The 25,174-nt window shown below is 36.7% G+C and overlaps 1 protein-coding gene across 3 annotated transcripts in view; it reads right to left on the reverse strand.

The window, feature by feature from the left end:
* The window catches only part of FHIP1A (FHF complex subunit HOOK interacting protein 1A), a 352,578-nt gene that overhangs the window by 135,109 nt on the left and 192,295 nt on the right, over positions 1-25,174 (reverse strand). For all 3 annotated transcript variants that reach the window (XM_074229136.1, XM_074229135.1, XM_074229137.1), the window contains exon 4: positions 169-795. In XM_074229136.1, the coding sequence (XP_074085237.1) occupies positions 169-795 (627 nt within the window). The remainder of the gene's footprint in view (positions 1-168; positions 796-25,174) is intronic.

The following is a 25,174-nucleotide window of genomic DNA, read 5'->3' on the forward strand; positions in this document are numbered from 1 at the left end:
TTTCTGTTCTCTCCAACACTGTCTTCCCCAAAGGCACAGCATACTTCAACACTGGATGTGAAACAAAAAACAAAGTATTTAAAAGAAGGAAAGGAAAGGAAAAGACTAATGAGAACTAACAGTGAGCGAGGAAGAATGTGTGGAAATAAGAGTATGCAACAAACTTACTGGACAAAAATAGGTGTTCTCTACAATGTGGTTGGCTACCATGCTGTTCTCAGCTGAGAGAGCCATGATGAAAAGGAGAGCATCCCGTGCCTGCTGACCCACTGTCCCTTCACGGTGAATGAAGGGAATTAGGAGGGAGAATATGAGGAAGTTGGCAGCTCCTTGGTCCTCACTAGTGTGGAAAAAGAGTTCCAAAATGGACGGGTCTTTGGCTAGGATGCAACAGAGCTGATTAAGCAAGACAACCAGCTCCCCCTCCACAGCTGGTGTGGTTGTCCCAGAACAAGAGCTCAACAACATCATTAGAGGTTTTAAGATGGGCTTATGGTGCAACAGAGGCTGGTGGGACTGGGTCACCAACATCTCATACATCTTCAGCTGCTCAATCTTAGTATCATCAGTGAATTCTCGTCTCAAGCTCCAAAGAAATAGCTTCTCCATGATGTTCTCTGAGACCACAAACTCCAGAATGGGTCCCATCGCAGCATCCTTAGCCTGCTCTTCAATCAGTAGGAAAAGCATATGTTCTACATAATTCTGAACAGCACTGGCCTCATCTGGAGGAATAGATCCATATTTTGCCTGGGCACTTTTCAAAGGGTCATGTTTCTCCAAGATTTTCACAACCTGTGCCAAAACAAAATACAAATCATTATATTTGTGGGGAGAGACAGACAGACAGACACACACACACACACAGATACAGACAGACAGACAAAGAAAGAGACAGAGACAGAAAGACCTCAAGACAAAGAATGGTTTAAGATGTTGGAAATTCTATATCTTGACCCACAGTTTAGCATACACATATGTCCTTATTCATAAGTCAATAATCACAGATATATAATATATGTAGAACATAGAAATATAGAAAGCCCACTGTTCCCTAAATCTATCACAATCTCCTAATAGGCTATGAGCTTCAGGAGGGCAGGGTTTGGCAGAGTTCATATTTATATAATATTTTAAGTTTTGCAAAATTTTATATCTATATCGATATAGATATAGATATAGATATAGATATAAAACAATAATAAAACATTATTTTATATCTGGTAAGCGCAATGAATTCTTTGAGGACCTGGGCAGTGTTTTTTTCACAGACACAAACACACACACACACACACACACACACACACACACACACACAATTGATAAATCTTTAACCTACAAAATTATATACTAAACAGGCATCCATGCCCCAGCCTTTTCCCTTTTTCTCATGAAGTCCTATTTAAGACTGCCTTTTCTTCACCAAAAGACAAGCAAGAGAGGCAAGGAGTCATAGAAGAGAGAGCATCAACTTAGGAATCAGAAATCAAATCTTACATCTAACACATATTGGCTATGTGAGCCATGGGGAAAGTCACCTAAGTTCTCTGCTTCCCAGGCAAATCTCTAAGATTTTAAACTAAAGTTCAACAGCAAATTTTCTTTTAATAGAAGTAGAGTCCAAAGTAGAGTCCAAAACCAAACAGCCAAAAATCCCCTACAATAAACAAAGCTAGGTATTATTTAAGATAGCAAAATTCCTTGCAAATATTATTTCCTTGGATTGTTACAACTCAAATAGATATTGTTATCATCCTCATTTTACAGATGAGAAACCTGAGGCTATAAGATTAAGTTATTTGCCTAGAGAAACACAATTAATAAATGTCTAGTGCTGAATCTGAACTCAGAACTTTCTGACTCCAAGTCCAGCAGTCTTACCCATTGTACCTATCATCAAGGTTGCACAGTGGACAGAGTACTGGCCTCAGAGTCAAAAGGACAGACATTTGAATCCAGCTTCAGACACTTGACACTGGCTGTGTGACCTTAGCCCTGACTGCCTCACATCCAGGGCCATCTCCATTTGTCCTGATTCATATCTGGCCACTGGATCTAGATGGTTCTGGAGGAGAAAATAAGGCTGGTAACTTAGCACAGCACCCTATCACTCAAATCCAATTCATGTGATTGTCATGGCACCACTTCCCCTGATGTCATGGTCTTTGAGAACAAAGGACAAAAATCATCACCAACAACAGTATCATCACCACTATTATTTTTGTTATCATTATTCTGGCCCTGGGAATATCAAAGATGAAGCATGCTATGTATTTACCTTTTCAGTGGCCCTTAGCCAAAGGGGAAAAATGTTGGAGGACCCAGCTATAAACCAATTCTAAGCTCACATTCTCTTAAAGTACAAACTCAAAATAATGCTTAGTCGGCCCAAGGCTTTGATTTAATTGGTGACTTTGTCTTGGATCTTTTAGTTTGCCTTCTCAGCGTCTAGTTAATTGGAACAGACTAATTTGTCTACTCTTCTGGCACAATGCTATATCTGAGGCATTGTAATAGATTCTGTACCTATGCTAAGAAATTAGAACAGATGACTGAGAGAAGCAGCCTGGCACAGGAAAGCGAGTGCTGATTTCATGTTAAAACCCAGCTCTTGCATTTACTACCTGTATGACCTTGGGCAAAACTTTCTGGACTTTGGTTTCTTCAAATGTAAAAATTCAAATGTTAGACTAGTTGATTTCCTAAGTCTCTTAATCTATTATTTTGTGATCCTAATTTACTCTAAGTATTAAGTTACCGAAAAATCTAGAAAAGGTGAAATGTACCATTTCCTATGTGCTACAAAAATCACTGGGATTTGATTATCTGCTAGATATTGCTGCCTTTTCCTATGAGAATGTTAATAACTTCATAATAATAATACACACGGTGCTTAATGATGACAAATGTTTTTCATATATCATCTTAGATGAAGCCTTTTGGAAATAGAGGAATCAAGATGGCAGCCAACTCTCTGGTGGTCTGCAGGTATTACCTCCCATCATCATGCACACCTCAATGAGTTATCCTCCTTACAAATAACACACCCTCAACCAGAAGACTGCAGAAATCTCTCCCATGCCCAGTAGGAGACTTGATTTAATTCTCAGAACATCTGGAAACTTTGCTCCCCCATTCTTCTCTTATTCTGATGTATCATATAACCATACTGTTCCAAAGGGTATTGTCACGATAAGTTGGACTGAACAGTCTCTACAACTTCTTTGACCTCAAAATATTGAGGGTTTTGTGAATGAGCTTTGATATCATTTGTTACAGAGAAATCCTAGAAACAAAATTTTCACCATTAATGGAAATTGGCACCTGTTCTGAAATTTATTGTGTTGGAAAATTTGCCTGGGGCACTGAAAGGTTAAGTGATTTACCTAGGGTCATCTGGCTAGTCTATGTCAGAGGTAGGACTTGAACCCATATCTTCAGGCTAGCTTTCTTCTAAATCTTGCTGCTTCTTCATCCTGTGGAGGATTCTTGACCTACCAAGGTTTCAGATTCTATAGAATTAAAAAAAGTTTCCTATTTTATCAATTCTTTTGGTAAAATGTATTTTAGATAGACACCTTTAAAGTTCTGCCAAAAAGGAGATGATTGGGGGGGGTTGGGAAGAGGGTGAGGAAACTCTTTCATGTAAGTGTTCTAAAATATCAGCATGCAAGATAAAGTAGCTTAACCACAAAATTAAATAAAAAATATATACGTAGAGGTTTTTATAGATGACACTGAGCTAAAAAAAATTTTAAAAGTAATATTGAAATCACCTCATTCTTCTAAAATTATACCCCTACATATAAGAACAGGCATTTATGGTTTTATCATATATCCATATAACCATGTGTGTACATGTAATTATACAAAAAATAGAACACATAGTAAAATATCTTAATTACTTATTAAATCATGATTAACATATCCTCAAGATTTATTTTCTTTTTAAAATCTCCCATTTCTTTTTTTTGTTTTTTTAGATTTTTTTTCAAGGCAATGGGGTTAAGTGGCTTGCCCAAGGGCACAACTAGGTAATTATTAAGTGTCTGAGGTCAGATTTGAATTCAGGTACTCCTGACTCCAGGGCCAGTGCTATCCACTATACCACCTAGCTGCCCCTAAAATCTCCTATTTCTATTAAATACCAAGTTCCAAATAATTTACATTGTTCCTCAAAAAAATTTTTTTGGAAGGCAGACCTATGATTTCACCTCTGCAGGTTTCACCTTTCACTCCCTAGATGTGGGAACTTTTTCCATGGCTGATCTCCCAATCCTTCGCAATAAGAACATTGAAGATTTTCCTTGGGTATGCAAAGCTTAAATGACTTGCCTACAGTCAGAAAATTACTAAAAGATAGAGGCAGGTCCTTCCTGATTCCAAGGATAGACCTCTACCAACCTGGACAAGCTACTTTTTTTTCCCTTCCAATTTAGTACTGTGCTACACCTATCATTGACTTTGTAAACCTAAAAAAAAAAAAAGACAGAAGTTCAGACACAGATTGCTAATGACTTTAGATATGAAACTCAGACCCTGGGTTAATGTTGAACCTCTCAAAGAATAATTTCTCAGACACACACAACACACACACACACACACACACACACACACACACACACACACCCCTATCCTTCCTAGGTCCACCAAAATGGTGAAAAGTGAAACAGTGATTATGATAGCAGACATTCATATTTCACTTTAAAATTTACAAAGTACTCTACTGTTATCCCCATTTTAATATAAGAAAACATTCTCAGGAAGGTTAAATGACTTATCTACAGCCAAAGTGTCAGGTAAGAGCTGAGCTCAGATCTTTATCAGTTCTAAGTTCAGTTCTGTTTGTACCGCACGTTACACTACCAGCTTCTATCATCACTATCATCATAACTTTTACTATTACCACTACTATCACCACCTCCATTACCACCACCACTTCTATTACTACCATCACCACCACCACCATTATACTTCTACAAACTACTTTTACTATTCCTTCTCCTACAATCAGTCACATGTACATTAGCACATGAGAAAATGATCAAGAGTCTAGAATTTGATCAATAGAGTTTTACCATTCCAAGTCACTGAAATCTATACAGTTAAATGTTTTGAACCTATGTAGAAGGCTAGTTAGCCTAGGATAAATATACTTAATAGTCAAAGCCAAAGAGCAGTCACATCAGGGAGAATGATGAGTAAGTTTCTAATATAGGGTACCCTTTGCACTTCCATTAATTGCTCTATTCATTTGTTTGAACTCAGTGCACTGCCCTCATTAGTGCCAATCATAAATGATAACTACCTGAATTCCTGAAGCATGTTTATGTCTCAGGAACACTTCAGTAAGGAGTTCTCCCAACATTTTTACATAATGACCAATATCCTCAGGTCACAAGGTACTCACTTAAGTCAACAAATGATTATCTTTCCTGATTAACTTGAATGTAAACAGAACCCTGAACCGAGAATTAACTCATCCCTTTTCCCAGTTAGGGAACTGAGTGTGTGATTGATGAATTCCCTCGTCATTTTTCCTTGCCAGGCAGATGAGCCTCTATTCAATCTGTAGCCCTGCTGTGTACAAGCATGTGTCTAAGCATATGCATAGACGAACACACATACCTGAGTATCAGCAGGGAATTATTTATATACTTGATTGGCCATTTCATCGAAGCCACTGCTAAACCCAACACATACTAAATCCCCTGAATTGCTCATGCTAAGTAGCATCATGGGAGGAAAGAAAACTCACTAAGTGAAGTGTTCACCTACTGCGCTTTTCACCTCCAGAGGTTCCATTCATACTGACTTCCCCTTGTTAGACTTTTACTAAACAATTCTTCCTCTTAAGAGAACAGCCTTAACATATATTTTACATCTGTTGATCAGTATCAGCCCTCTGAGCATTGTCTGATTCTAGGTCAAGATTGGACTTCTTTACTGCCAAAGGCAGTCTGGTAATTAGAGCAAAATAAGAATGATGTAACCCTATCTGTCATCAGCATCATTTATAATGAACATACCACTTAAACTTAGATATAGAACTCAGAGAATTGCTCATGGAATATCCGAGCAAGAAGAAATCTTAAGGTCAACAATCCACTACCTCATTTTAAAAATAAATCTAGGGTGTAAGAGAGAGGTGGACTGCTAAGATCATATATGCAGAGATAAGACAAGAACCCATAGTTTCTGACAATCTTATCATCCAGTGCCATTATTATTATTATTATTATTATTATTATTATTATTATTATTATTATACCACTGTGGATGCTATCATACAGTACTATTATAAAACTGGGGATGAGTTAGAGACTAAGGAGAATTTGATCCAATGGTAGAGAATTCTAGGATTAGCTACTACTTATATATGTGTGACATTGGGTCAATTCACCTCTCGAACTCAGGTTCCCCATTTGAAAAATGACAGAGCTGAACATGGTATGTAGTCTTCCAAATCTAAATCATATGATTTGTGTAAAAAAAAACTATCTCCAGGAAAATTCTTCACTGCCACCTATAAAATCTTCAGCCATTTCAACAAGCAGACTCTGAGAAAGCAGATGACATTTTAGCATGTCAACCTATCCTATAGATTGCTGGAAATATGAATCAATGCTAAAATCTCATTCTCAAAAAAGAGAATTTCTCTCCCATCTTTTCAGTTGATTAGGAAAAATCCTTATCAAAAGACCTATTTCTAAAGTTTTTTTTAAAGACTAATGAGAAATCTCCCTAATCTCCCTGGATTTTCAGTGACTCCAGGGTTCACCACTCTTGCTAAATGATACAAAGAGGTTAAAAAGGAAAAAAAAAAGATGAGGTCTGAAAAAGAGCATTGGCTTTTAGCAATTCTGAAATCTTAGATAACTTTGGGAAAATGTCCTGGCCAACTCCTCCTCTTCCTCTCCCCATGCAAATGATTTCATTGTATCCCACCTCATTCTCACTTATTCCTAAACTCTAGTCACCAATTAATTGCCTATTAGACATTCTAAATTAGATGCCTTATAGGCATCTCAAATTCAACATGTCCAAAACAGAACTCATTATTCTTTAATAAAAAAAACCATAATTTTCTTCCAAATTACATCTATTACACTAGTCCATAAATTAGTCTTTCAGCTTCCTGTCTTCTGTCTTCATTCCATTATCCTCTGTACAACAGACAAAATAATCTTTCTATAGAATGACCATATCACTCTCTTCTTCAAGAATCTTCAGCAGCTCTCTATTGCTTCTAGAACAAACATCTAAAGACCTGGCTCCAGTCTAACTTCATAAAATTATTTCAATTTCCCCTCCACATTCTCTACTCCCTAGTCAAAGGGGCATGCTTACTGTTCCCTATGAATAACATTTCATTGCTTGCCTGTGCCTAGAATCCACTCTCTTATTGCTTTAACCTTATAGAATCCCTTAGCTTCCATCAAGACTCAATTAAGCTACCATATCCTACAAAAGGCTTTTCCTGATCATAACCCCAAGTAAAACTCAGTTATCAGTAATCTACCCCAAATGAAAATTTCTGTGTATTTACTTGTCTATATAAGCTCATGTCTTAACCCTTTGGAATCTGGTGGTTCCAACCCTCATCATTCAAATGGAACCACTCTCTCTATAATAATCTCTTAACTGCCAAATCCAATGGTCTTTTTACTTTTGAATGATATTGTATTTTTCCCCAGTAAAGATAATTTTTAACATTCTTTTTAAACAAAATTTGAGTTCCAAATCTTCTTTATTCTTCCTTCACCTCCTCCAATTTGATATAGGTTATATATATACATATATATATGCAATTGTACAACACCTATTACCATCTTAATCATGTCATGAAAGAAGACACAGACTCAAATGAAAAAGGCACACAAATATAAAATGAAAAATAGCATACTTCAAAATACATTAAGACTTCATCAGTTCTTTCTCTGAGGGTGGATAGCATTTTTCATCATGAGCCCTTTGGAATTATCTTGGATCATTGTATTGCTGAGAATAGCTAAGTTATTCAGTTGCTTATCATAAACTATTGCTGTTATTGTGCACAATTTCCCTGGTTCTTTTCTTTATACTTCATATCAGTTTGGGTAAGTCTTTCCAGGTTTTTCTGAAATCAAACTGCTAATCATTTCTTGTTGCACAGTCATATTCCATTACAATCATTGACCACAACTAGAGCAGTCATTCCCCACTGGATGGGCATCCCCTCAATTTCTAATTCTTTGCCACTATAAAAAAGAGCTACTATAAATATTTTTGTATAAATAACTCCATTGTGCTCTTTAAAAAAAAAACTCTTTAGAATACAGACTTAGTAATGCAAGATGAGGAATCTTTTATCTGTCAAAGGTCATTGGGATATTTATAACATGATTCTTGGGCTATATTTGAGCAAACATTTAATTAAATCACCCCTAAATCCCTAGATTTATTAATTTTAAGTCCCCATTTGTAGTTGCCTTAGCACTGTCAGACCAATATGAGGTTTCCCTCCCTTGTAATGGTATTTCTAGATCAAAGGGTATGCACAATTTGATTCTTCTTTGGGCATAGTTTAAATTGCTCTCCAGAATGGGTGAATCAGTTTACGATGAGAACAACAGTGCATTTGTGTTCAATGGTCCCTTTTCAACCACCACTTTCTTGATCTCTTAACTGCATTTGACACTGATGCCTGAATATTACTTTTCTCTGTGGGTTTCTGTGACATTGCTCATTCTTGCTTCTCCTTCTACCTGACTGCTTCCTTTTCAAGCCTCTTTATTAGATCTTCATGTCATATCCACTAACAATAAGTATATTCCAAAGCTCTTCTGTTTCTAAACTCTCCTGAGGGATGACCTTATCAACTCCCATAGGTTCAATGATCATTTCTATACATATAAACTAGATCTAGGCATCCAGCCCTAGTCGCATTTCTTAGCTATTGTTGTATAACAGAAAAGACTATCATACATTTTTTTTAGGTTTTTGCAACACAAATGGTGTTAAGTGGTTTACCCAAGGCCACACAGCTAGGTAATTATTAAGTGTCTGAGACTGGATTTGAACCCAGGTACTCCTGACCCCAGGGCCAGTGCTTTATCCACTGCGCCACCTAGCCGCCCCTCTATCATACATTTTTAACTGGATATTTCATAGACATCTCAAATTCACCAAGTTCAAAATAGCACTTGTTATCCAAAATAGAGCATTACCAACATAACCTAGGACAACATTATCCAGAAGTATTAAATAGAACACCATACATTTCAAATTGGACATTTCAAAGTCAACATTTCCAAGAGAAAAACTCATTAATCTCTCCCCTCAAACTCACCTCTTTCCATTTCCTTAGATTCACAATGTCAGAGTCAACCCTGACCCCTTATCCTTCCTCACTCCAACTTCAGTCCCCAGATTCTATTGATTCTACTTCCACAAAGTCTCTCTCATTCATTCCTTTTTTTGCCCTTGAACTGCTTCAACTCTAATTAAGATTTTCACCTCATTTCTCCTGGACCATTCCTAATTAGTCTCTCTGTGTCAAGTTTCTCCCCTCTCAAATCTGTTTTTTAAGTCAAGATATGACAGATTTATAAAAAGCCTTTGATATGTTTGGCACCAAGAAGAGTCCTAGGAATACAAAGACAAATAAAAAGAATGATAATCTCTGTCCTCAAGGAGCTTACATTGTAATAGGGGAAGACAAGGTAAAATGAATGCTGAAGAGGATGGAGAAGAGAAGGTACCCCTCTGGGACTATGGTAGAGAAAGTCAAGAATATGGCCAGAAAGAAAGACATAGCTAGTCTAGGTCCTCCTTAAAATGGAGCTTCTGAGAGAATCCAGCCAATCAGAGAAAGAAGCCACCAGGATATAGGGTACTTTCAAGGTGAGAAATTCAGGGACTAAGTAAACTTGCAGGGTGAAGAAGCTTTGGTGTCATGGAAGAAAAAGTCCAGAGAGTCATCAGGAGTGTAGCCTGGAGAGGAATGAAGACATCACTGGCCTGGACATTTTCTTTAAAATAGAAGATCTAGGGGCGGCTAGGTGGCATAGTGGATAAAGCACCGGCCTTGGAGTCAGGAGTACCTGGGTTCAAATCTGGTCTCAGACCCTTAATAATTACCTAGCTGTGTGGCCTTGGGCAAGCCACTTAACCCCATTTGCCTTGCAAAAACCTAAAAAAATAAAATAAAATGAAATAAAATAGAAGATCTGAGATAAAATAGCTAATCTACAAAGGATACAACTGACCAAGAATATTCCTAAAATACTGATCTAATCATGGTACCCTCCTGATCAATAAACTCCAGTGATCTGTTATCACCTCTCAAATAAAATACAAATTTCTCTGTTGCACATTTAAAGCCTTTTACAGTCTAGTTCCAAACTGCCTTTCCAGCATGGTTATTTATTTCTCCCTATCACATACTCTATTGTTTAGTCCAACTAGCCCTTTTTCAGTTCTTTACAGGATAAACACTTTCCCATCTCTACCCCTCTCCCTCTACAGGGGCTGTATGCTCCTCTCGCCTTCCTTAACCTTACCCTCAGCCCTGGAATATACTCTCTCTCTCTCCTATCTCTGCCTCTCTCCTATCTCTGCCTCCTATCTCCTATGCAGCTTGGAAGTCATATTTACTAAAAAGGTCAGTTCAAATATGGCTTCCTACAGAAGGCCCTTCCTGATTCCCTTACTTTAAGAGCTTCAGCCTCAAAATTATGAACATATTTTTGTACATGTTGTCTCCCTCAATAGAATATTAAAGAAAGAAAATATATCATTTTTAACCCTGCATTTGTAGCATTTAATATAGAGCCTGACACATGAAAGACACACAGGGAGAAAGCTTAAAAATATACCTCATAGGAAACGACTACAAAGATTTGACTAGATCAGTAGTTCTCAAATGCAGGCTCCTGAGTATACATCAAGTCCCTGAGAAGTATATGGGAATCAATATGCAAATCTAAAAAGAAGCAAACCTACCTTCAACTGACAGTTTTCCTTACACATACACATATTATTTTTCAAAGTTATATGAATGCTGCTGTGATAATAAATTCATTTAAAAGCAAAAAAGAAAAAAGACATATCTCTTAGCTATGCAAAGAATGTTGTCCACACTAGTGACAAGCCTTCACTATTCTAAGAATAACAATTTGTGTCCTTCAGACAATGTTTTCCCCTGATGTTGGAAAAAAATGTTTTTGTTTTGTGAAGAAATTTGAGTCATTTCATTGTTTTTGTCAAAGAAGTTAGGGGTAGATAATCTAAACTATCTATTTATTCCACACCAATCCTTCCTATGCAAAACAATATACAGGCATACCTCAGAGATATTGCAGGTTTGGTTCTAGATCATAGCAACAAAACAAATGCTAAAATAAGGTTAGTCACAATTTTTTGGTTTCTCAGTGCATATAAAAGTCATGCTTATAATTTACTGTATTTTTTTAAGTGTGCAACATATATAATATATATACTTTAATTAAAGTATTTTATTGCTAAAATGCTAATCATCATTTGATGTTATCGTCATTTGAGTCTTTTGAGTCATTTGAATTTGAGTCTTTGGCTGGTTATAATCGTTTTGCTGGTGGCGGGTCTTGCCTTGATGCTAATGGCTGCTGACTGATCAGGGTGGGGATTGCTGAAGGTTGGGATGGCTATGGTAATTTTTAAAAATAAGACAACAATGAAATTTATTTCATCAATTGACTCTTCCTTTCAAGAAAGATTTCTCTGTAACATACAATGCTGTTTTATCTATAGAAGATATTTCAAAATTGGAGTCAATACTCTCAAACTCTGCCATTGTTTGTTTAACTAAAATTATATAATATTCTTCAAAACTGTGACATCTCATGGAATATAGAGCCCTAAGGAGAGGGAGAGAGATGGTAGAATGGCCAGTTGAAGAAGTCATTATAATACACACATATATTAATTTCCCTGTCATATATAGCCATGGTTTTCGATGACCCAAAGCAATTACATAGTTAAATCAAAGATCACTAATCACAAATCACCATAACAAATAATGATGAAAAATTTGAAATGCTGTGAGAACTAATAAAATATGACAGAGACACAGTCATATACTGTTAGAAAAATGGTGCCATTATACTTGCTCATAGCAAGGTTGCCACAAACCTTCACATTTGTAAAAATCACAATATTTTCAAAGTATAATAAAATGAAGTTTGTCTATAACAGAAATAGTTCCCAAACTGTGAGTTAAAGAGCCTGAGTTTGAGTCCTCTCAAGTTCCCTGTGTTACATGAACAAGTCACATAATCTCCTTTCAGAAGACCTGAAGACATGAGGTCTTCATTTATAAAATGAAGGGGGGTCAGACTAGAAAATTTTCAAGGTTTCTTTTTAATAAATCAAGCTTGGAAAACCCCTTGATCAAAAAGAGTGCCAGTGTTCAATACTAGCCTTTACTTTGAGCTACTAAAGACTAATTAAAACTAATTAGGGGTAAAGGGCAAGAGAGCACACTAAAATTCTTATTTTTTCTCCCTGCTTCAATTCCTCTAGGTTATTATAATAAGCATATTTGAAAGCATTAAAGCCCAGGAAAGGAAGAAGAGAGAATGAAGAGTGAGAAGAACAAACTCTAGGAGGTCTTGACCTAAAGTAATGGTGCTGCCCCTCAATTATCACCTCACCTCACCTATCTCCCCTTCAAAGGGAAGGAGAAGAAAGTCAGTGGAAGAATCAAGGAAAACAGAATAGCAATCTATGAAAAATCAAACCATTCCATAGGGATCAGGGAAAAAAAGAATTATGCAGCTTGGAAGAAGGGAAGTTAGTGGCTAGAGTGGATAGAGCAATGGACCTAAAGTCAGGAAGACTCAATTTTTGAGTTCAAATTTAACATCATTTGGAAGTTTCAGAGAGTTAAACACAACTGAAAATAACTGAACAACCAAAAAATGGAGAAAGTCTTTGTTCTGAAATCAGAGTGCTGAGGAGCTAGCTAATCCTCCCTCTAAAATTTATTACATATCCAACCTGAGGCAAGATGGATAACTCTCCTGGACCTACATACTCTCATCTGTAAAATAAAGGGTTGGACTCAATCAATGCCTTTGGGGTCTCTTTCCACATTTATGATCCCATGACAGTTCAAGAAGATCAAAGAGAGGCAGGGTGATGTATTCATTTTATATACTTCCTGCCTTTTATAATAAAATTACTTCAAAAAAACAGTCTTAGTTTATTGCCTCTATTTCTTCTCTCCTCATTCACTTTTTAACCTCTTGCAATGGAAACTACTCTTTCCAAGTTTACTTAGAGGCAGCTAGTTGTTATCATGAATGGTTCTTGTCCTTCCTTGTTGAAGAAGACCAAAATGACATCACTGTGTTTGAGACAAATTACAGTGTGTCCAACTATGGCTGATCAGACCAATATAGGCTCAGAATGCTCTACTGTAGGTTCGACACAAATAGTCCATATGAACACCTGGGATGGGTACTCTAAATTTAGTACATCACGTTTCCTTTGAGCTGCCTCAATTCTGTCTTCCTCATAAAGGGCAGCCCCCTCACTGCCATGCTGGGCAGTCCTGTGCCAGTGTCTCCCATGCTGTACAATCAATTCTGAAGTTCTTCAGTGAGACCTTCAGGGTGACTTGGTGTTGCTTCTTCTGAACCCCTGTGTGAGTTCTCCATAGAATAGTTTTTTTGGCAAGCATTCTAGCAATGTATTCAGTCCAAAATAGTTGCACCTCTGTAGTATTGTTGGAATGCTAGGCTGTTTAACTTGAGAAAGGACTTCAGTGTCTGGTATCCTCTCCTGACGGGTGATCTTCAGAATCTTCCTAAGACAATTTAAATGGAAGTGATTCAGTGTTCTGACATGGTGCTGGTAGATTGTCCAGGTTTCACAGGCAGATAGCAATGAGGTCAACACAATGACTCTGTAGACCTTTAGTTTGGTAGTCAGTCTAATACCTCTTCTCCCTGGTAATGTGAGTGTCACCCTCATTATCAATATGTACCTCCCTGGAAAGGACACTGCCAAGACAGGTGAACTGGTCCACAGTTCTCAAAATTTCTCCATTTGCTATAATCAATGGATTCACATGTGTATGGTGAGGTGCTGGCTGATGGAGCACCTGTGTTTTCTTGGTGCTGTTAGTCCAAAATTAGCACAAGCAGTAGAGAATTGATCCATATTCAGTTGCATCTCAGCTTCAGAGGCTGCATTGAGTGTACAAATCTGCAAAGAGAAGATCCTGCACCAACACTCCTTCCGCTTTGGTCTAGGCTTGTAGCTTTTTCAAATTAAAGAATTTGCCATTAGTGTGGTAGCTGACCTTGAGGCCATGTTCATCCTTGTTGAAGGTGTTTGAAAGCATGGCTGAAAACATCATGCTAAAAATTATGGGAGTAAAGACACATAAAATTCAATTTTATGCAGACAGTAACAAACTGAAATGCTTTTATGATGCCTTGAAAGCTATTTATGGATCAAAGACATATGGTGCATCTCAAATACTCAGTGCTGATGGATCCACATTGATTAATGATAGGGATATGATCCTAGAGAGATGGGCTGAACACTTCCATAGTGTCCTTAAGAAATCATTATCAATCAATGCAGAAGCCATTGACCACTTAGCTCAAGTTGAAGTCAATACGTGCCTAACTGAAGTTACAATTGAAGAATAGGTTTTGATTGCCATTAGGCTCCTTTCAAATGGCAAAGCACCTGGTGCTGATTCTATTCCTGCTGAGGTCTACAAGGTGGGGGGGGGGGGTCCATTGCTCATCCAAAAACTGGAATGAAGAGGTTATCCCCCAAGAATTCAAGGATGTCTCCATTGACCATCTCTATAAAGGGAAAGGGAATAAATTGACCTGTGACAATCACAGGGACATTTCTCTTTTAGTCATTGCTGGTAGGATTCTTGCCAGAATCTTCTCAATAGACTAATCCTTGGGGCAGCTAGGTGGCACAGTGGATAAAGCACCGGCCCTGGAGTCAGGAGTACCTGGGTTCAAATCCAGTCTCAGACACTTGATAATTACCTAATTACCTAGCTGTGTGGCCTTGGGCAAGCCACTTAACCCCATTTGCCTTGCAAAATCCTAAAAAAAAATAGGCTAATCCTTCACCTGGAAGTTGGTCACATTCCTGAGGGCCAGTGTGGCTTCAGAAAGGGTAGAGGAACTGATATGGTGTTTGCTGCCTGACAACTCCAGGAAAAATGCCAGGAACATATATCTGTATACACTATTTGTAGATCTGACCAAGGCCTTTGATACTAACAGTTGTGAGGGTTTATGGAAAATTATGTCAAAATTTGATTGCCTGGAGAAGTTCATCAGTATTATACATCAATTTCATGATGGCGTGAATGCCCGGGTTCTGATAGTGGATGATGCTCTCAAAATTTCCCAGTCTCCAATCATGAATAGAGTATTAGACATGGAGTAAGGAAACCTTAGGTTCAAATCTGACATAGGACACATGCTAGCTCTGTGAGACCCTGGGCAAGATACTTGAGCTCTGTTTGACTCAATTTCTTCATCTGTAAAATGGGGATAAAAATAGGTTTATGGATCAAATAAAATTATAATCATCAAAAGCTTAGGATAGTGCCTAGCACATAGCAAGCTCATATTAGCTATTATTATTGATAATAATAATAATAATATTTATATAGTATCTTAAGGTTTCAAAGTATTGCTGAAATAGATGTTAATGTTATTCATGCTCTTCCCATTTTGGAGAGGAGGAAACTAAACTTAAAAACAGATTCAAACTCAGTTCTTTCCAACTGGAAGTCAAGTACTCTATCCAATGTACCACCCAATTTCCTGCCAAGTTATCAGTTTTATCTCTGAATTGCTAATCCAAAGGCTTTTCTCAGTCCTTAATCTTTTCATTTTTTCTTCAGCATTTGTTACAGTTGACTCTCCCTTACATCCCAACATGCTTTCCTCCATGGTCTTTAGTGCCTGCACCTTCTTGGTTCTCTAATTAGACTAAGTTCTTGGTCTTCTTGGCTTAAATCATCATTCACATACTTGACTAGATCATCATTCAAGGTCTTGGCTGGATCATTATCTGTGGTCTTCTCCAGATCATCATCCATGTTCTAGTCAAGGGGTGATAAGCCTTTTCTCTGCCAAGAGCCATTTGGATTTCATAACATCATTCACTGGCTATGTTTGACCAAACAATTAATCTGTCCCCAAAAAGTTCCTAGATTTATTGACTGTCCAGTCCTTCTTGCAGTTGCTGTGGCAGGGCCAGATCAAATGGCCTGCGGGTCAGACATTCCCCACCCTTTAGCCCAAATCTCTATCTTTCTTAGTCATCTCATAGGACTAAGAGCTAGAATAGACTTTAGAGACCATTTACTTGCTGATGCTATGGTTGTGGTTGTTGTTCAGTCATATCTAACTCTTCGTGACTCTGTTTAGGGTTTTCTTGGCAAGGATACTGGAGTGTTTTGCCATTTCCTTCTCCAGATCACTTTACAGATGAGGAAACTGAGGCAGAGCTAAGTGACTTGTCCAGGGTCACTCAATGAGTAAGTGCTTGAGGTCAGATTTGAATTCATGGAAATGAGTCTTTCTGACTTCAGGCCAGTGTCCTAGGTACTCTAGGTTCCACTTAGCTTACAGGGAGGTCATCTTGTTCAACCCCTTAATCTAAGATTCGGAAACAAGACCATTAAGGTTAAGTCTTTTGCCCAAAAACACTCAAGAAACAAAGACAGTTCTGAGATTCAAATTCAAGGCCTCAGACTCCAAAAACAATGTTCTTTCCAATGTAACAACTTCTTTCCACCAGCAACTATGGGTTCCATGATTCTCTTTCTATAGGATATCCAGATTCATTAGAAAATTCTAGTCTCTCTCCTGAGTTCCAATTCCAAATCAAACAACTGCATAAAGTCTACCATTGCCTTTCTTCAACTACATATTCCACAGACATTTCAAACTGAATACGTCAAAAATGAAAACAATGATTTTCCTCCTAAATCCAGTCCTCCTCCAAACCTAGCCATTTTCATTGAGGGTACCATCATCTTCCAGTGACCCTGGTTTGAAACTTTGGTGCAGTTTGACTTTTCCCTCTGATTAGTTGTTAAATCTTCTTAAATATACCTCCACAGGACTTCTCCCAATGGTTCTCTTCTCTTTGCTCTCTATATTCATGACAGAGAAGGGGGAAAAGCATTTATATAATGTCTACAACATGCCACAGCTGCATTGATGTTTGAATTTCCTTTTCAAAGAAGACCACATCATCAGGGAGGTGATACCATGACAAACACATGAATTGGATTTAAATTAGGGAATGCTGTACTAAGCCACTAGCTTCACTTTCTTCTCCGGAGCCATCTGGTTCTAGTGGACAGATATGGATCAGGATGATTGGAGATGGCTCTGGATGGAAGACAATTAGGGTTAAGTCACTTGCCCAAGGTCACCAGCTAGTATGTGACAAGTGTCTGAGGTCAAATTTGAACTCAGGTCCTCCTGACTCCAGGACTGGTGCTCTATTCACTGTGCCACTAAGCACTATCTATATGTGTATGAATAGTATCTCACTTGATCCTCACAACAATCTGAGGAGGTAGATGTTATCATCCCCATTTTACAGCTGAGGAAACCAAGGCTAATAGACCGAATAATTTTCTTGGGGATAAGTATCTGCGGTCATAGTTGACCTCAAATTTTTCTAAGTGCAGAAAACACCTAGCTTCCGGACTCACAAGGCTCACCTAGTCCATCTTTCTCTCAAATACAACAACTTTCTTCTTCGAATTTTGGCTTCTAGTCTGTCTGTCTCCTTTGTGATTTATCCTCCCCAGAGCTGCCAAAATAATCTCCCAAAAGTCCACATCTAAACATATCAATCAATCAGTCAGAATTTATTAATCACTGAGCACTGTGCTAAGTACAAGAACCTACTATTCCATACCATCATAAAGATAAAATCCTAATTCCTCAAGAGGCTTCATGATCTAGATTCAATTTAACAAGCTAAATTTACATGCCTCTCTTTCACACCAAACAAGTCTAATTTCTGTTTCTTATATCTGATATGTCATCTATCACTTCCTGGTTTCACACAACAAATTAGTCTAACCATTCCAGAAAGCAATTTGGAATTATGCAAATAAAATATATACCCTTTTCCTTAAAGGTTCCACAGTGAAGCATATACACCAAAGAAGTTATTAACCAACAAAAGTCCCCAAATATACCAAAATATTTTGGTGCATATTTTATTACATTTTATATTTTAAAATATTTTATAATAGAACTTTTTGTAAAAGCTGGAAGCAAAGTTAATGCCACTGAATGGGGAATGACTAAATAAATAAATGTAATGGAATATTACTGTGTAGGGTGAAATGAGAAGTATGGAAAAACTTACACACATAGATGCAAAATAAAGGAAATAGCACCAAAAAACAACAGTATGACTACAATGACTATAACAATAGTATGGGAAGAAAAATAACTAAAAAACAATTTAAAATGTTGCAAATTATGAAGAATATGTCTGGCCCTAAATAAGAGATATAAGAAGACACTTCAACCCACTCCTTTGTTAAGATAAGGTATCTGCAGATATGAAATACTGTATGGAATGTTAGTTTTTTTAAAGTTATTCATAGGTTTTGCTATATTTTTCTCTACCTTTTTTTCTTTTTGTTAAAATAATGATTTTTTTTCTAAAAGATAGCTATCTAAGTAGGGGAGAAGAAGGGACTCAAGGGGAAATCTAGGAGATGTAAAAACAAAAAATAACAACAAAAATTCTTTTAAGGTTCATCTCAGCTTTCACTTCTTAGAACAAGGGTTTCTAACCTGTGGTCCATGGATCCCCAAAAGATCCATGGATAAATTTCAGGAGGCATGTAAACTTGAATATGAAAAAAATATAAATCTTTATTTTTACTAACTTCTAACTGAAAGTTTGCATTTCCTTCAACTATTTAAGAACATAGTTCTGAGGAGTTCAAAGGTTTCACTAGTCTGCCAAAGAAGTCTGTCACATAAAAAAAAGATTAAGAACCTCTTCCCCAAGGGGATCTTCCCTAATTCCCCTACTTATTAAGGCTCTGTCCTTTTCCACTAATTAGGTACATACTGATTTCTTACATGTTATAACCTACCAGGATAACAGTAACTCCTTGAACCAAGGACTGTTCTTCCTTTTATTTCTGTACTTCCAAAGCCCAGATCTATGCCATGTACCTAGAAGGCATTCCATCAATATTTTTGAGACTGAACTAGAGGTTGTAGCCTTAAAGCCCTAAGTCCAAAGTTTGAGGTCCAATTCTGACACTCATCAATTATATGTCGCTGGGCAAGTCACCAAACTCCTTGAGTTTCAGTTCTTTATTTTTAGAATGGGAAACACAATTTTAAAAAACTACTAAGATCTACTTCACAAGGAAAATACTGAGTAACCCTGTGGGAGTTGTTACTAGCAAAAACTTTTTAAAAAAAATTCTTTTTGAACACCAACTTGGGGTATTTACAAGCAGGAAAAAAGAAGTCTTATTCATTTAAAACAAGAGTTCTTGTCTTTTGTTTTTTTTACATAGGTCCTTTTGGCAGCCTGGTGAACAATCAGCATAACAGTTTTATTACCTAGATTCCTAATCAAAGGAAATGCTAAATTCAGGTAAAGATTACTGAAAATTAAAATGTCATTTTCTTTTCTCCATCTAAGTTCAAAGACCCCTCTAAAATTTATTCATGGACCTCAGGTTAAAAAATTTCTGATTTAAAAGCACTGTTTTTTCAATTCACCCATCAACATGCCTCTATTGAGTGTGGACACAATGCCAGACACAGGAAATACAAAAACAAAAAAGAAATAGGCCCTGTCATCGAGAACCTTACAATATATAAAGGGAGATGATATTTACATGTGTGTGCAAGTGGGTATCACATGTGCATATAAGCATACTTTTATGTATTTAGTATATATTTGTATATTATATTTTAAAGCAACAAATATAACATTTCATATATAATATATTTAACACATAACTTATCCTTATGCATTATACAATAAGTTGTCTATGTATATAATTATATTATAATATAATTATGATACAAGAAATAATATGTTGTATTTATAATTCTATAATATATTAGCATATATGTGCATAGGAATACAAAGGAAACCAATTAATATTAAAAACTATAAAAATATGAAGGGGGAAAAATTTCATGAAATCTAGGTTAAGAATCCCTAATCTAATCCAATCTGAAATTTTCAAGATAGGGGAAATCTTGTCCAAGATTACTCTGAGTATAAAGCAGAAAGACTGAATGGAACCCAGGGCCTCTGACCCCACATTCAGAATTCTTTCTATGACATCAAAAGGGTCTATTCCTGGGTTCCAGGTCAACCTTCCTTTATACAGAGGAAACAAACTGGAACGCTAACAAAGAGTTCAGCCATGACAAAGTAAAACAAAGCTTTCTTTCATACATGACAAGGGGGAAGCAATTTAACTAACTTAAAAAATCTACTAATCTCAGCTTATGTGAGCAGGAGTAAAACCTAGGAAGTAAAACTAAATCTCTAATGGCAGAAAGATAGAAATCTTTATAAAAGACAACTGTTCACTTTATTTCAAATAAACAACAGAAAAAAACAACTAGCCCAGTCCACTTGGTGAATCCACATTTCTCAATTGCTCTATGAAAGACAAACCCAGAGCACAAGAAAAAAAAAAGCAATTAAAATTAACAGAAAGCTTTAGACTAATGGGAAATAAAAGCAAAATGCAGTCCCATAATCTTAAAGAGGGTTTTGTTTTCTCTTTTTATCTGAACCTCTGATTTATCTGGTATAGGGAATTTATACTGCAGAAACCCCCTTCATTGATATAGATTTCTAACTCTTCTGTAATTTATAGTCTGTTTGTTGCTGAGTGATTAAAAAGGCCTGTCCATGGTCAGACAGCTAGTCTGTCTTCTGCTCTAAATCTGTGGTCCTCTTTGTCAGAGAAAGGCAGTATTCTTGATCCTATGGCCAACCCTCTAGTCAAAACAGCAGACTGCCTTTCAGAACTGTTAGGAAATTTAAAAATTTTCCAGGAGGCCCCATAGCAACTGAGAAGCATTTTTCCTTCTTTGTCATCATGGATTTGGAATCTTCTACAACTTTGGAATCTTCTACAACTTTAGCACCATTTGGGGCTAGAATTAATTTCCTGTTTCTGTATATACATACATACATACATACATACATACATATATATATATATAATATATATATATATATATCTCACAAAATAATGTGGGTGATCTCATAAATAGTGCTTAAACTTGCTAAAGTAGGCAAAAACATGAAAGAAAGTTCACATGCTCCAACAGATAAATGGTCAAAGGAAGTGAACAAGCAGTTTTCAGAAGAAGAAATGAAAGTTATCAAGTCATATTTTTCAAAGCTCTAAATCAATAGAGACAATACAAATTAAAATGATGTTGAGGTACCATCTCCTACCTATCATTGCCTAATGTGACACAATGGAAAATGATATATGTTGGAGGGGATGTAGAAAAATAGGAATACTAATGCATCGAGTTGTGAAATACTATATATGCTAATAGATTGAGTTGTAAAATGGTTCAACCATTCATTCTTGAGAATAATTTTGAACTTTGACAAAAAAGGCTAGAAATATATAGCCTTTGACTTAGAATATGACTACTAGATCTGCAAAAAGAGATCAAAGAAAAAAGGACCTACACAAACTAAATTATTTATACCAACTCTTTCTATGACGACAAAGAATTGGAAATTGAGCAGCTACTCATCAATTAAAGAATAGCTGGACAAGTGGAGTTATATATTGAGATAGAATACTATCTTGCTATAAAAATGATAGGATAGTTTCAGAAAAACCTGGGGAGTCTTATAACAACTGATGCAAAGTGAAGTGAGCAGATCCAGAAGAACATTGTACATAGCAGGCAGGCAGGCAGGAAGGAAGGAAGAAAGAAAGGGAGGGAGGGAGTAAGGAAGGAACAAGTTTGTATGAGTCTTTGGTTCATTTCCAAATCCCTGGCCAATTGCTCTTCAGGAACATCAGTACATGGATTACAGACAAATCATTAATCTTACAGGACCTCAACGCAAGAGGGATTATAATAAATGTGGAAGAGAAGGGACCTTGGAGATCATCCAGTTGAATCCTTTCATTTTACAGATGCGTAAATCGAGGCACAGAGATTTGAGATGACTTATCTGGAACAACAAGGTTACTCAATTTAGGAATTAGAATTTGAACTTGGGTCCTCTGAATCCAAAAACAGTGCTCCCTTGACTATATTATTCTACTTCCCTTAATGTTTCTACTCAGTAAATATTTGCAGAAGGCATACTCAATTTCCTTCTAAATCAGTAGTTCTTAGCCTGGGACCCTAAGGGAGTCCATGAACAAATTTTAGGGGATTAGTAAATTTGAATGTAAATTTGAAATTTGCAATATTTGAAAATAATGTATTGTCTTTGTAATTCTATATATTTTCATTTTAAAGTTGAAGTCAATTGCTGAGAGCTGTAACTGGTATAGATGACAACTATTTTTCCAGGGTCAAAGATATAGATAATCTACAATGATAGATAATCCTAAAATCATTTCCATAGCAGATTAAAAACATTACATTAATTTTTAAATTTACATTCATAATCAGGGTTTGTTTGTTTTTTTCCTGGGATGAAGTTGAAAATTTAAATACACCAGAAGAATGGGAGAATATGAGCAATCCAATAAGTTCCTCATCTTTAGAGAAAATAGGTCTATAACTCATCATTTGCCCTGGACTAGCCAAAGGGTTGATTATCTACACAATATTTAATTGAGTTGCCTCAATATTTTATAAAAGAGAAGTAGAATGAAAAGAAACTACTAGACCATCTACCTTCCATCCTGGAAGCAAAAACCATTTCAGCATGTTGCTTAAAAGGAAACAGGATTAACTAAGAGTCAGACACACATACATGAAGTAAAGAGTAAGAAATGAACATCAAAGCCAGCCTGCCTGAGTAAAGAGAAGTAAACAGGAGGGAAAAATATGATATTTCCATTTTAGAATAGTCAGGTAATTATACCTAAAGATTGAGTTCTTTGGGGGATTTTCTTTTGAAAATTTGCTTAAAAACTACCTGAGTTCTCCACTTTCCTTTGCTGAAATAGATCTTTCCTCAATTACCTGAGCAAAGCAGTTAGAATCTGACAGTAAAGAGCCAGGCAGAACTGTGGACATACAAGAAATACTGGCAGTCTCTCTACAGATACTGGCAAGAAGCTAGAATGTAGAAAATGCTCAGAAACAGGATGGATTCTGCTCATTTTTGATCTAAATTGTGTCCCCCTATAATTGCTATGATTTGCAGGCTCGGCGCTTTCTTTCCCCCACATGCTGTTCCAGTACACCGGAAGGAGGCGAGGCAGTCATTAAAAACCTGTCTCATAAATAGCCACTTACTAACTCACCTGGGGAGAGTAATGGTGGACAAATAGTAAAGAAAGCCAATTTTATTTATTTGATTCCCTCTGTGCTCTCTGTGGAAAGGGTGGGCTGGTAAATTTTCTGAATGCTCAACCCTTAATTATTTAAACAAACAGAGCAGGTAAGATTTATAGATCATCCCAGAGAAGTCAAAAAAAATCCATCTCTGTCATTATAATGTTGACATTACACACATACACTTAGATAATTTAAATATAAATTTTTAATCTACCCACTCCCACTGAGACCAGATGTTCAAGACTTAGAATGAGGTTGGGGTTGTTGTCCTTCAGTCATGTCCTTCTTTTTATGACCCCTTGGACCATACTGCTCATGAGATTTTCTTGGCAAAGATACTGGAGTGGTTCATCATTTCCTTCTCCAGTAGATTAAGGAGGTTAAATGATTTGCTCAAGGTCACAAAACTAATAACTGTCTGAGGATAAACTTGAACTTAGGTATCCCTAACCCCAGGTCTGGCATTCTATTCACTGTATGACCTAGCTTCTCATAATGTCTCTATTTCCCCAAAGAAGGTTTTCCTAGGTGCCTCCTTGAGACTGGGGTAGGCAAGAAGAAGGAAAAAGAAAGAAAAGGCAGCATTTGTGCTTTTCACAAGAGATAATATTTTTATTCAAGAATTATTTCATAATTTTTAACTTCTTTTAAGGCTCCTTTCAGTTGCCTCTAGGAAACCTCCCCAATGTCTCCAGCTTCCTCCTTTTCCTCTACAAAATTTCCTAAAACATTTTGTTGGATTACAGTTCTGTATATTTGTTATGGTTCCCTACCACAAATTAATATGTAAGGAATCAAGGTGATTAAAGAATTGAGTGTCTGACTTGAAGTCAGAATGAGCTGGGTTCAAATCCTCACCAAGACATTTACAAGCTATTTGACTCTGGAGAAGTCACTTCAGCTTTCTCAGTTTCAATTTCTCCATCTATAAAAAGGGGATAAAAATGAATATCTCCATCACAGTGTTGTTCTGGAGATCAGATAATATGTAAAGTATTTTAGACCCTTGAGAAAAGAGACTCATTTTTGATCTGTACATCCCTAGTACACTTAGTAGACTTTCAATAAATATGTGCTGAATGGAACTAAAACCACCTAAGTACCCTTGCGGTCTTGCTGTCATCTGAGCAATGTATACCAGGCTTGAAATCAGGAAGACCTGGACTCAGATCTCACCAACAACACTAATTAGCTGTGTTCCCTTCTCTGAGTCTCACTTTTTAATCTGCAATTTTTTAAAAAGTTGGAAGTGTGATTTCATTAGTATATAGATTCCATGGGGCTGATATTAAAAAAAAAGATGGTACCCAGATTTACAGCCTTAGAGAGCTGTCTAAGACACTGGCGAGTTGAGGGGTTCCATCCATCTCCTCCACTAATTAATTGTGGTTCAGATTTTATGACATATCTTGAGAAAGATAATGGAGTGGTTTGCCATATCCTTTGCTAGCTCATTTTACAAATGGAGAAACTGAAACAAAAAGGATTAAATGACTTGCCCAGGGTCATACAGCTAGTAAGTGTCTGAGAATGGATTTAAATTTGTCTCTTCCTGACTCCAAGCTTGGCACATTATTCATTTGGGTCACCTTGCTGTCCAGAGTTAATAATACATGCATTATTTCACAGAG

The sequence above is a fragment of the Macrotis lagotis genome, chromosome 3 (genome assembly GCF_037893015.1).
Source record: "Macrotis lagotis isolate mMagLag1 chromosome 3, bilby.v1.9.chrom.fasta, whole genome shotgun sequence".
NCBI lineage: Eukaryota > Metazoa > Chordata > Mammalia > Peramelemorphia > Peramelidae > Macrotis > Macrotis lagotis.